Source organism: Monodelphis domestica, chromosome 7, assembly GCF_027887165.1.
Source record: "Monodelphis domestica isolate mMonDom1 chromosome 7, mMonDom1.pri, whole genome shotgun sequence".
NCBI lineage: Eukaryota > Metazoa > Chordata > Mammalia > Didelphimorphia > Didelphidae > Monodelphis > Monodelphis domestica.
In genome coordinates this window covers 232,465,281-232,479,953 of record NC_077233.1, presented here as the reverse complement: position 1 = coordinate 232,479,953, position 14,673 = coordinate 232,465,281, and the positions used below count along the sequence as shown (strand labels likewise).

Here is a 14,673-nt window from a genome sequence, read left to right as displayed (position 1 = left end):
ATTCGTATTAATTAAAATCTCCATAAAACCCAGCTGACTTGGGTATTTCATATTTGGGAAATTTTCCCATGGCGACCACTTATTTTTTATATAAAATCAAGACACTAAAATTATTTTTACAGTTTTGGCAATTCACAGTCTTGAACCCATATTTTCATGGTCACACTAGTGGAAGCCAAATTAGCCCCAGGGGACAAAAGCAGGAGCAGTGGAAGAAGCTGCAAAGGATGCAATCAAGTGAGGCCTGAGGTTGGGAAAAATTTCCTTATGATCCATGCTTTCCCAAAGTAGAAAGGGTCACCTTCACTAGAGATTTTCAAGCAAAAGCCAGACTACAAAAGGGATCTGAAACAGACAACCTTGCCCAGACCTTTCTATATACAAGTGGATCAAAATATACCAGTAAACCTTTTTACTTTTTAATGAATCTAAAACTGTGGCCTCCCACTGAAAATTAAGGCAGTTGAGTTTGCTCAGTGCAATGGCCACTATGATTCCAGAGGACCAATGATGAAGCGTGCTGACGCGTGATTGACTCAGAATAAGACATTCCCAATATGGGAATTTATTTTACTTAAATATGCATATGTTACAAGAACTTTTAGTCTTTAATTTTGTTCTGAGGGGAGGTTGGGGAGCAGATGGAAGAGAGATAAATTTAGATCTGTCAATTGAAAATTTTTAATGAAAAAAATTTATTTAGAAATGCTTGAACACTTAATGTCAGAATAACTCTAGCTGTAACTCTTCTCTTGCATTTCATGATTGCTCCTTTTCCCAGAGCTACTCCCAGATAAACAAAAATTATTTCACTACTATAGAAGGACCAAGGCCACAAATTAAACTTGGCAAAGGGGAAAACCTGGAGTCAGGGGGCACCTGGGTTCAAATCTAGTCTCACACACTTCCTAGCTATGTGCTTGTGGACAAGATACTTAATCCAGCCCTTGCTGCTTTTTTGTCAAACTGATACTCAGACTGGAAGTAAGGGTTTAAAAAAAAAAAGATATTAGTATATCATGGCCTCCATTCGTCCAGAATAATTTTGAACATTAAACATAAAAGTGTTTTTTAATACTAGAAACACTATTCTGGCTTTTATAATACAGATTACCCTCTAGCCCCTTGAGGGGCTCTGAAATCCACCACCCGACTGAAGCTCCGCCAGCTTACTACTTAAAAAGCAGTTCAACATTTAGTTCATGTAATAGAAAACCTAAAAACAACTCTGGCAATTTGGGTGGGAGAGGAGGAACAAGACATTGTTAATCATCAAACTTTACAGATCTGGATGCATTTCTGTCTATATAAAATAATTTGTTTTTGTTTGCAGAAGCTGAATAGCCAAGTCCGACTCCACGCTGCTGCTTCCAGCTCATGGCTCTGTCAAATTCCACTTGTAGATTCTGCTGCAAGGTGGCAGCGGCCTGCTTGTTCAGAGCCATGTTTGGTTTGCCCAGGGTACCTGGGGAACTGCTGAGTGCTGAGGAAGAATTCTTAAAGCCCCCCATAAGTCTGAGGAATTTCATCTTTTGGTCGGAATTTTCAAAAGTCGCTGTATCCCACTGCCCAAACCGAGTAGGCTGTTTAAATAGAAACAAACAAACAAAAAACCCAAACATGGTTATTTTTTTGAATCAGAACTACAATCTTTCTTTCCTGTCTCCTTGACATCCAAATAACATAATTAACCAAGAAATGGGGTGTAAGAAGTGGTCTCTAAGTAGAAGTTTTCTCTGTCAAACTAAACTTTTGGAGAGTGGGAGCTCTGACTTTTGTTTGGATAGCCCCAAATGAAAGAACCAGTCTTAGCACCTTCGGGAACAGCCACCTATCTGGGCTATAAGGGCATTCCAGGCACTGCAGTAAGAGCCCTTTCCTCCCTATCAAGCTGACTGATAAAAGGAGGTAAAGTCCCGCCAGGCTTCTGCTTTTTCTGAAACACCAGGCCCCTTAAGTCCTAGTGCTCACCTGGGAAGCAGCCAGGTTCTTTCAGGGGCCATCTGTACCTTTCTCAGAGGCTCTCTAAAACTTCCTCTGAACCAGGCCTTAAAAGACTTTCTCTCACTTAGGCTGGCTTGTCCCAGGAAAGGGCAGGTGTATCAAGAAGCACAAAGAGGCTGTAAGGCCCTGCCCGAATGCCTAAGTCACCCCTCTGCAGAAAACTGCATAGAAACCTGCCTTCCCCTACTGTTTCCTGGGACCAGGATTCTTGCTTTGGTCTGCCAGATGTAGTGCTGATTCCAACAATGGATGCAGGAAACTATATAGTTAGGAAATGTAGGAATCAGGAATTTTTCATTTATTTACTTATTTAGTCCCCCAATTTTCTATTTAATTAATTTAGAATAATTTTCCAGGGTTATGTGATCCATGTTCTCCCGTCCCCCTCAACAAGCAATTCCACTGGGTTTTACACGTGCCATTGATTAAGACCTATTTCCATGTTGTTGATGCTTGCACCAGTGTAATCGTTTAGTCTACATCCCCAGTCACATCCCCATCAACCCATGTGATCAAGCAGTTGTTTTTCTTCGGTGAGAAACCACTGATTTTAAATGTAACAGATCTTTTTGGAGTAAGAGGATTCTGCTTTTACCTTAACCAGCTTCCAGTGAATGGGAACCTGACACCCACACACAGAGAATTCCTAGTATTTCTATTTAACATCAGTCTCCTCATTTTCTCTTTGGATACAGGGTTATTTAAGGGCAATTCTGAAAACCTAGGGGCTTTGGATTAATAATTATTTCCATTTTTTCAGTTCTGTCTTCTCAAGCAATTCTTTAAATACATTAAATCACTAAAATGAATCAGAAAAAAGGGAAGCTGAAATTAAAAATGCATGCATGAGAAATCCACAGGGGCTCAGAATGTTAAGAAATGGAGGGGAAACTCCCTGCTTGGCTTCTTCTTACTTTCATTATATAGTGCTCTACAATCCGCAGAACACTGAACATCCAACAACCCCAATATTTTAAAGATGGGAATTAGGGAGGGTGGACACCCTCCTACTCCCAATAGATAGAACAGTAGAGCTGGGATTAGAACATTCAGATCTTCTATTGCTGGTCCAATGATCTTTCTTTTTCTTTCTCTCTTTCTTAAAAACAAACAAACAAGCCTTACTTTCTGTCTTTGATTCCAAGGCAGAAGAGTGATTAGTGCTAGGAAATTGGGGTTAAGTGACTTGCCCAGGGTCACACAGCCAGGAAGTATCCGAGGCCACATTTGAACCCAGGACCTCTTGTACCTCCTATCCGCCTGGCTGTCTAACACTGCCCCCTCAATACTCTTTCCATCATGGCATCCTCCCTAATCAGAGAATAAACAGTAAATCTTTCTTCAAGTATGGTAAGTTTAGACACCATATAAACCCAACACCTTTATGGAATAAGCAAGGAGCTAGACTTGTCAGCACAGTCCATTCAGGTCTCCCATACTGTATGAGAATTTTCCCCTATAAAACCAAATGTCAGCTTTGGGAGAAATATGTGTGCAGGTTGGTCAAACAGCTGCCTCAATTCGATATGTGACACACTTTCCTGCTACTGAGAATTTGGGCAGCACGGATGCGAGAATAATTACAGCTTTCCAAACCCTACAATTTCTGAAGAGAACTGCTGGCAATTATTTAGCATTTGGTTTTTAAGACAGCATTTTCAGCCTGCTCGTTACAGATGCAGGCAAATTAGTCTTGTGCTTGATTTTTTCCCTTAGGACCAACAACCCCTGAGGAATCACTATTAGAGACCTTTTTGAATGACTTGTAGACACTGGGACATTCATGTCTGTGTAACCCACCTGAAGAGCACAGCCACAGTAACTACATGTCTGTGGGCTCCTTTCCATGTGACTTCTATGGCACTGCTTGTGGCTTGTCATGCCAGCGGCTCAGCCAGGATACTAATAAAGCTAACTCCTGGTGAGACTAATACAACCTCTGCAAAATCACTGAGAAGGGCAGTTGGTTAGAAGAGAAGCAAAGAGAAGAGAGATGTGGGGGATTCTGAGTTCAAAGCTGGGAAAAGAGCCAAACTTAGTCTCCTCTATTCCAAGAATGCCTGCTGGTGGGGCTATGACAGCCATGGCAATAACAGGATGCAGAAACCATGTTCCTTTGGGTGTTTCCTCTCTGTTCTTGACATTTGAAGGAAACGGCTTGTCCCATGCAGTGGGTGAGACAGCTCTCTTCAACTTTCCCTTAGGTTCCTCTGGCCTTGCTGAGAAACTACCCATCAAAGCTGTGCTTGGAAAGAAGGTGCCAAACCCCAATGGAAAGATGCCCACTCAGTGGCCCCTCGTCTTTTCATTTTTTGTGCTTTTTGACTTTTCTGATGCTCAGTGGGAAATGACGTAGTGATTTCTATTCCAAAATATACTATAGTCAAAAATAAAAAAAGCCAGGCCTTTGTTGCTATCCTATATTGGTCACCTCTTCAAGGGGGCTGTGGAGCAAATGCTACTTGTCTGAACTAAGGATGGAAATTAAAGCTTAATACAATCCCCACTGCTGAGGGAGCAGGTCAGTCAGCTTGTGCCATCTCTGGGGATTGGACTAATTTGTTCTACCGCATGACCTCAAATTTGCAATCTAAAGACTGGCTGGTCTGCTAAAAGGGGAATATGATTAGCATGCTGAAGAGAGTGCTGTTGCTCTCTTACACAGGATCATGCAAAGACGTGGGCCCAAGATCATACATACCGCTTCTACTTTGGTTTCAAGAGCTTCAGTTTTCCCAGATTCTCTATCAATCTCTTCTTGCAAGGCCTTTCTTCTGACCTGAGTGAGAAAGGAAAGCAAAAGAAATAGAGGATAAAGACACCAGTGTTCTCAGGGATGTTTCAGTGCCAGACTGAGGGAAGGCCAAGATTTGGCAAAGGAAGAGAGAAAGGCGAAAACCTTCCTTAGCTTCATTATAATAAAATGATGAAGTGTGTTTCATCGGTTAATGGGTATGGTAAAGGAGAAAGGTGAATTTCTGAATGTCTTGCTTGAGGCTTTGTGACTCCCAACAGAAAGGAGATCTAGTTCACAGTTGCACTTCATTATCATCAGGCACCATAAGGGCATCAGCTAGTCCACATAAGTCAAATTTCCCAATTAACAGGATCTTTTCCCTCTCTCCTGCCAAATGTAAAATCAATATATTTTAAACATTTTGGACTTAGGTATCACATTCATCCTTTCTCAAACAGAATATAAGGTTGCTTTTCTTTATCGGCTCACTGTCCTCATTACAACAGTACCATGTTGTAATGCAGTTGCTTTTATGTCCTTCCCCTTATATGTAGCATCCTGCTAACTGAATTCTTGCCTTCATTATTCCTCTTTGAAAAATGTGATACTTTTAATTTGTTATATTCTAAGAAATCAGTCATTCTTACAGAGTAAAGTATAGGAGACTTTGTGATAAATTTTTCCCAATGATTCAAATTTATGTTTCTTAGATGATTTGATGCAATAGGTATCATATACACCTACACCTATATATGTACAAGTAGTATTCCCTTATTCCTTGAGGTCAGCCGTCATATTTGCTTTTTTCACTGTACCTCAAGTGCTTAACACAGTGCATGGCATACAGTTAGCAATTAATAAAATGTCTATAGGGGGCTTGGGAGGGAGGAAGAGAATTTGGAACTAAGAATTTAAGAAGAAAAGAAGACTAAAAATAAATAAATCAAAATCTATGAATGAGTGAATGAATGAATGAATGAACAAATTAATGTTAGAGTACTTGTTTAATTGACTGAGACTGAGGTTACTAGACCCTTCAGATAATTAGGATGTTTCTATATACACCAAAAAGCCTAGGCAAGAAGTTCTAACTGCATATAAAACAGTAGTTTGCAGCATTGACACTAGATAACTTATCTCTAAATGTCTCCCCTCTCAGAGCCTTCAGTCCCTACCCCAGATAGCAAGGACTATGGTCATATGTAGAAAGATAAAATTCAATTACAAAAAAGCTAACTGAAACAGACCTACCAACCACTTCCTTCTCAGAGAGGGGCAAGTTTTCCCAAACCAACATTTTTGAAATGTGCCTTTAAGAAGAACCCCATCTATGGCTGATCAAGGTATTTTCCAAATTCTATTAGCTTCTCACCCTGTCCTCTGATAAAGCAATTGTGGACTTTTGTTACAAGCACTGTGGCCCATGCACACAAAGGCTTTAGATATCAAGTAAAGCTGGTGTGTTACATTTAAAGGTGCATAGACAGTTTACAACCCAGGAGTTAGATTCCCTGAAGAAATGGGTTCCAAAATTTATCAACTAGCCCTATAAGCCTCAGAAAGAACTCAAATGTGCTTTCCAAATTTTTGACCCAGATTTCCATTTTTTTGTCAGAAATGTTTAGCCCTCATGAGCATCGCCAATTCATTGAAAAGACTAGGTCAGAAAACAACCTGACCAGTTGATCCACAGAGGAGCAAAGGGAAGACCTTGATTTTGCTAATTCCACCAGCATGACCTAATTGAGGAAATGTAGGGAAGACTTGCTCCAAGCTATTAAGCAGTGTTGTTCAAAGCCTAATGCATGGGCAAGATTTGACAAACTAATGCAAAATAAAGGGGAACATCCAACTTCATTTATAGATCATCTGTCTGAAATGGCTGAATCCATAATGGGCTTAGAGGCTAATACGGAGGAATCTACATCGAATGTTAAGAGACAGTTTTTGAAAGGTTGCACACCTCACTTAAAGAACTTTTTCAGATATTATTTTCCAAAATATGACACAGTGAGTTTAATCAAATTACGAGAAACCGCAATTTACATTCATGAAAATCATTCAGAGCAAAATAAATAGATGCAGGATTTAAAGGAAAAATTAGAAGAAACACAAAAAAATTTAAGGGATAAGGAGATTGAGGAAATAAAAAAGTTGAATACTGTTAGGACATATACAAAACCTGCTTATAAGCCAAGAACAGGGCAGAGAGAAAATAGGCAATGCTTTTTTCTGCCATAAGACAGGACGCCTGATCAAAGATTGTTTTCTGAAAAAGAAATATGAAGTAAATAACAACATGAGCACACAAGCAAAATACAAAAAGCAAAATCCCACTTGCTGTCAGCATTGTACACTGAAATCCTCACAACAGGCAACAGATCTACAAGAAATGAAACAGGCTATTAAATCAGGAGCTAAACTTAAATATTCTGACATGGTTAGAAGAGAATTATGAAACCAGGCTTATAATGTATGTAGTTTGGTACATGGAGATAGAAAAAATGGTGAAAGAGAGACTGATGTTAAAATTAGGAGGAAACAGTTAAGAAACCATGGAAAATTAGTGCAAGAAAGTGAATCTGTGAGTGATGGCAAATGCAAAAGATCAGATGACAGGCAGAGAGACAAGTAAAACAGCTTGATGCAGAAGTTAAGGACATCATTTCTCAAATAGCAACAGAGATAAAAGACTTAGAGAAAGGCTATATGGTAACCACACAGAAAAAAAGTACAAATCAAGTCAAAACATTCTTGGAGAACTTTTTTCAGTGCAGATCGGGCACAGGGATTGAATTTTGTACAAGAAAAAGTCAGAAAAAGTTAGTGAAAGAAACAGAGAAACAAAATTTCGATTCCCTACAGCAAAGTGATTGTAACAGAAAATCAGAAGACATCACAGATTTGCACAAAGTCCCACAAAACTCAGTTAATTCTTCAGATAGCTATATGGAACAGATATCCTTAGAAAAAAAAACATCTACTTTGAATCCTAAAGCTGAAATTTTCCATCCTGCAATGACTGATTTAGACAATACAAAATTTACTGAAAATGAAGCTGACATTACATTTAAAAATAATAATCCTATTCAAAGTAATGGAGGTGACATGACAGTTAAATTTGAAAAGAGGAATGGTATGGAAGACTTAGTAACTGAAAGAACAACCAAGGATTCGAATGGCAGACTTGATGCCAACATTCTAAGTGGCAGGGGGGAGTCTGGCCAAATAAAATTATATGAGAAAAACAATAGCTATGATTTGAATTCATTGACCAATGTAGTAGAGGATATAGTACATTCAACCTCAAATGAAGACTTCAGAGGAAATTATTTAAATCAAGGAGAGTTAACTGATTCAAATATACAGCTGGCTGAAGAAAGCAAAGAAATGAAGAGTGACTCAGTAGCAATACACACCTTAGCTACACAGCCAGAAATATATGTATGGAGTACTGTAGGAAAGAATGAAGGCACACATCCTAATGATGCAGGGGAAAATGCAGATGTACTACACTTATTCCCAGAACAAAACAACATAGAGGATAAGATTTCTATCTCTACACAGTCAAAAGAGAGGGAAGAGGAACAGAACTTTCATATTGATGATAGAGTAGACTCTATAAATGTTAGTAACAGCATTACATATCTCTGCAAGAAGAAATTAACCCCATAGCATAGTTTTGAAATTCACACCATCAAGTTTAATCCTAAAAACATTAATCTAAAGCTTAACAATGAGAAACAACTAGAAACTGATTTGGGAAACATAAAGGCTGGTGACATAGGATTAGATCAAAATACAAAGCCAGAGTTAACATCTGAAACAAGTTTACATGGCACTGAACAAAATCCAATGAATAACATAAGGATTACAGAATTCAATGATTCAGAATCAGAAACTGAGTCAGAAGGAATACCAGATGGTGTAATAATAATGGACCAAGATGATGATTTAGAACAGATGCCTTACCAATTTTATAAGCTTCATCAAGAGGTAGACAAGGAAGGGGATGTGTGGGACACAAGTGAGAAAACTGAATACCTGAAACCCAAACCATCAAAATCTTACCAATATGATGATGATGAGATGATCTTTGGGCACAGAACAAGTTGTATACCACTGGAAGAACTTTATGCAAGATTTGGGAGTGATAATGAAGATGACTTTATAGAGAAATTGAATTACATGGCTTATTCAGATAAAGATTTTGAATGGGAAGGTGTATATCAAGGAACATATTAAAGAACTAGAGGAGGAGAGATGGATATACAACTTCACATCTATTCTCTAACTTCACAAATATGACAAATACTATTCATGCAGTAAGAGTGAAACCAAGATTAGTTGGGGTTCCATAGGGTAACATATGACACAAAACCTTATGAGAATGAAGACTAGTCTTAGGTAGAAAAAGAAAATATTCCAGCAAAAGAACAACTAAGTAATTCAATAACAACAAGAAAACTCCTAAGCTTTTGGCAGAAAATTCCAACTTCATCACTATGACAGGTACAAACACCTAGAATGCTATTGAAGCATAGATTCACATTGGATGAATTTGTTAGTAAAGACTTTAATATCAAGTTCTAGATGAGAACTGAAACAGATTATCCACATCTCTCAACCTTCATCCTAAAACAATCTCTATTGGGGGAAGGAAGAGAGAGTATACCATGAAGATATTACCTCATAGTTTCAGATACCTCACAAGAAACAACAATGTGATCATGTCATCAATGAAGATACATGCAAATGACATCTGATAAAAAAAAAAGCCATAGTCAAGAACAGCAACACGAGTAGTCCTAGGAAAATAATCAATAACAGTCCCTATCAAAGGAAAGCACACCCAAGACTACTAATCAACAGAAAGTACAGACAAGAGAGCATGGCACATGTTAAAATGATAACAGGAAGGCACTGCAAAAGCAAACAAAACAGCTCCAGAAAGAAATAGTCAGTAACATAGAGAAAAAGGAAATATGAATTTTTAAAAGATTAGCAGCCATAGAAAAGTCTCTACATATTCTATAAAAAGTCTCTGTCTACAATACTAACAGCAAAGAAAGTAACAAAATTATTTCAAATGAATACATAACTCCAAATCAATCAAATTATACTACATCCAAATTCTATCTCTAAGACATAACTAAAGACAACATACAATAAATCTCCTTGTGGAAAAATTAAAATGACAAAAAGATAAGAAAACTTCAAATTTATATTCTTAACAAAATTCTAAGAATTTATACTATACTGCATACACCCACTCATGAAGATGAACATATGTAAAGCTTACTTCCACTCATGAAGATGATTACATGTAATGCTTACTTCCACACATGAAGAATAACTGATTTCTGACAAGCAATCATGAAGAATTCATATCTTACTTTCATGCACAATGAAAATTTCAATCTTACATACATGCACATGTAAAGACCTTACATGCATGCATGTTCCTGATTATTCCAGTATGTTCCTGATTGTTCCAGTATGTTCCTGAATTGAAGAACACATGCCTACAATCAAGACCAACAGCAGAAGAGTGGCATGCTGACCAGATGAAGAGAGCCCAAGAGGCACAGTTTCTACAATCAACATCAAAGGACATGGAAGGACTTTGAAAGTTTGGATTTATGATCATGAGGTTATGTAAGAATGTAACATACATGTTAATATCACATATATACATATACATGCTACACAGAAATACAATGTAGGAAGAAATCTCATGGAATGGATAAGTATACAACATATGCATAGTTGCAAAACACAAAATTCACACTGATATATAGATTTCTGTGGAAAATTCAAACAGACAAAGATATTTCTTATCTGTATGAGTTTGCACAGAAATCAAGAACAAGTATTATGGTTATACATATGTAAATCTATATAGATACAACCTATGTACACATGTAAATTCTAATGTACTAACAAACTATTTTAGAATAATTTATTAATGTTCCAATAACTAACTATAGGGACAGTTTAGAAAATTCATTCAAAAGCTTAGGGAAGTAGGGACAGACATAAAACTACTTAAGTATAGAAGTTAGATTACATTATGATTTAAGGTTAGCAACTGTTAGTAATAGAAATTTTTACTTAGTTGAATTTGTAGATCTTAGGAGATAGTTACATATTCGAAATACTTTTGAAATTGTTTAATATTGTTACATGAGTTATTATGTCAAAACTGTATTTCATGTAAATCCCTACCTAAACCATTTTTCCTATACCCAAAACTTAGCATAGAACTAGATAGACAGAATAGCTAAGATAAGATTAGGATTTGTTGTTTTGGGAGGGTAAAGGAATATTTAACATAGTACAGGGTTAAGAATTAGAGAGTTAGAAAGATAACAAAACATATCTAAAAGGTAAGTATCATTAAAAAATGCTGGTTTTATTTTTTTTTAAGACGAAAAGGGAGGAATGTGAAAGAGGAATTGGGAAAGGCATGTAGCAAGACAAGAAACAGTGGCTGAGTGGTGACCTGTTGATCAAACCAAGGTTCTATTTGGAATGTTCCTGGGAAAGACAGTTTGGAGCCAAACCAACTGGTGGCTGAACTCTGGATCTGTCTTCTGCTGGTTGTCATATACCAGGGAAGGAGGAGCCGATTTATCCCTTGGACTTGGATAATCTCTTTGGCTTGCTTTGTTTATGATAGTGACTGAAAGCCAGACCGTTCAATAATTCCTCTCAAGTTGAACTCTATCCCAATATCCTCCAACCTAAGGCCAACCTGTAGTCTAGGGAAATCTTTAACCCTCTTACCTCCATTCTCCATCTTTTCCTGTCTTCCTCAAATAAATCCTTACTTAAGATAAAAGAAGATAAAGTATTTTCATTTGCGACACCACCAACTCACCCTGAGTGATTTAGTAGGCAGAAGCAGAAGACAAAGGGGAGGGAAACTGAAGAGGTTGAAGAGGGAGGCTGGGAGAGAGGGAGGAAATGGGAGGAAGGGAGGTATAGAGGGAGGAGGGGAAGACAGAAGAAACAGAATAACTGCCTGATCTGTTAGCTATCAATTAGCCATCAAATATACCGCCCCCCTCATTATTATCTATTACAGTTAGCAAACAGCAACCAGCACTGACTTTTATGAAAGGTTGGATGATAGATGCTTTACTATACCGTGTCTATGGTGACTTCATCCAAGTTTCCCTTTTTTTCAGATACCACTTCCAAGTCTGATTCATGTCCCTGAATAGTAAAAGCAAAAACTCATGTGATATGTGCAAGTGTGTGTACATTTGCAAAGGTCTTCAACAGCCCAGCATCAGAAGAGCTGGAAAACTGCTGTGCAGACAAATTCTACCTGACTCCTTTGGGGAATAAACACAACCACTGGCAGGAAGCATATTATCTCCAGGGGTCAAGAAAGGGACCGATGGTGTAATGACCACAGCTGAAGGAACACATACTGATGAAGGGAAAGCTATTGGGGAGTCCAGGAAACTTGGTCAGGGCACAGTGCCCTGATCCCAACATCATAGCTTGCCAGGAAGTCCAAGGGATAGTAGAATATCCTGTCAGCTAGGAACTAGGAAAGATACTGTCAACAAGTAGTGACTAGATGACTACAAAATGTCAGGGATGCTAGAGAGGATTCGTACCCAAGTAACAGAGAGGCAGTGTGGTATAATGGAAAGAATAATAGATTAAAAAGACTCTTGGGTTTGAAACCTACTTCTGATGTTTTCTAGCTGTGACCATGATCAAGTCAACCAAGCTCAAAGACCTTCAGTTTGTCTATGAAACTGAGTTATACCCATAGTACCTACCCTCATAGAGATGTGTGGATCAAATGAGATGTGTGTAAAAAGTCTTTCAAAGGGGACAATTAAGGGGCACAGTGGATAGAGTGCCAGAGTCTGGAGTTGGAGGACATGGGTTCAAAATCTAACCCCTGCCACTTCCTAGTTGTGTGACCCTAGACTAGTCACTTAACACTATTAGCCTAGCTCTAGTCCTTCTGACTTAAGAGTTCTTACTGAAAGAATTTACACTGTAACTTACAAGTAGTATATTTAGTGAATAGAGCTGGTTTCAGAGGACAGAAGGCTGAAGGTTCAAATATGGCCTTAGTTCAGACTGGCTATAAAACTCTGAACTGAATCACAGTGACCCAAGCAACTATAAATTAATTATTAATTAAATTAATTAAAGAACAGCTAGAGACTGATGATGCTAAAGGGAGTTTTCTCACTGGAAGCTTATGAAATTACAGGTCTAGCCTACAAATATTAGCATCCATTAAGACCAGACAAGTCTCTAAGGTTCTTTGCAACTCTGAGTCTGAAGAGGTCAACTGAGATGGCAAGCAAACACAGAACCTACCTAAACAATGATCAAATGGGAAATAACAACTAAGTTATAGATGACTTAAGCTAGGTTGACTGGAGGATTTATTTTTAGCTCTAAAAAAAACCACCACTAACAAAAAACAACTTATATGAAAAAAGTTGAAACTGGTTGATGTCTCCCTACCTTGCCCATGTAAAACTCTTATGAATACATCACTTACACAACTATCTCTTTAAGAAACAAGGGGAGAAACTATTCCAACTTCAAGCAACTATCTGAAATCCTTTGGTTCGATGACTTTTTCCTACAACAAAATTATTATAGCTATGGCCTATTCCTTTCTCTTCTCATTTCCATTAAGGATGGCAAAGGTCAAAGAGTTGTAAAAACTCAATCCAATCAAGGCTGGGCTAGAGCTCCTAGTTCTATAGATGGAAAAGGAGTCAATCTTAGAAACCTGAGGCTCCCTTCGCCTTCTCCAAGTATGGAATACAAACCAACACTAAATCTCTTGATGGAAAAGTGACAAACTACAGGATAGATTAAGACATGCATCTGAAGATATTAACATGTCAATGCATATTTATTTTGCTTAACTGTACTTATTTCTTACAAGGACTTTTATTTGGTGAGAAGAGGAAAAATGTGGAGAGGATGTAGTGACAATGATGTTAAAAAAAGAGAGAAAAGAAAATAACATAAATATCAAAGAAATACCTAAATGAGTAAAGAGGGAAATTCAGTAAAGGGAAGGGCCAGGTTGTTACAACATGATAAATTAAATATGTGGTTAAAAAAAAATCATCAAACTATATAACAGATGAACTGTTTCACATATATACAATGTTGTCTTTATGGCCTCTGGATATATAGAAATGTTCATATTTATTCTTTACCAGTCTAATAAAAAAATTATTTAAATAAACAAGATAACACATACCTTGATCTCCCTCCTTACAGTTTCTGTCATGTCTCTAGCCCTGGAGGAGGTACCCAATTGCACAAAACCACTTGGGATTACAAATTTCCAACCCCGCAGGGGGAACTACAATCCAGAGAAAATCTATTTTGCTTTTTCTGTTCTTAGTGGGATAGGAAACAGCCTACATCTTAGGTCCCCAAGTCCTCTTTACTTTCCAAGTTCTCTGCTCTTCCCACTCCCACCTCCTACCTGAGATCAGTGAGGGAGAATGTGCAGCTAGCTGCCTTCTTCATCATAGCTGAAAGTTCTAGCTCTCAGCTTTTATGATTTGGACTCATTTCATTTCAATGACCAAGAGCCAATTTTCCCATCTCCAGGGAGACTTAAATGGCAAGAGCTTTCTGGAGACGAAGATGACTCCTTAAGCTACATGTACAAAACACTATTTACACTGGTCCTCTTTTCTGTGCTCATCTGCCCTTGTAACACATTTGTCCTGGGGAAGCAGGCTAGTGCCAAGTCATCTGACCCCAATTTTGTTGTGAGGAGTCAAGCTGGCAGAAAGTTAAAGGGTCAGGTTCAAGGTCACATGACTGTGATGTCTTAATGGTCTCAAAACATCTGGCCCTCCTGGATATTTATTTCTTTTGATAATGGGGAAGATGCACTAGTGATTTAGTACCAA

General features: G+C 38.0%; 1 protein-coding gene across 1 annotated transcript in view; it reads right to left on the bottom strand.

Annotated features, from left to right (window-relative positions):
* Positions 1-671: 671 nt before the first annotated feature.
* KNOP1 (lysine rich nucleolar protein 1) overlaps positions 672-14,673 on the bottom strand; it is a 223,623-nt gene continuing 209,621 nt past the window's right edge. Inside the window, exons 4-6 of the mRNA XM_056806304.1 lie at positions 11,894-11,962; positions 4,706-4,783; positions 672-1,583 (exon numbers count right to left, since the gene is read on the bottom strand). Coding sequence (XP_056662282.1) covers positions 1,266-1,583; positions 4,706-4,783; positions 11,894-11,962 — 465 coding nt within the window. The 3' untranslated portion in view covers positions 672-1,265. The remainder of the gene's footprint in view (positions 1,584-4,705; positions 4,784-11,893; positions 11,963-14,673) is intronic.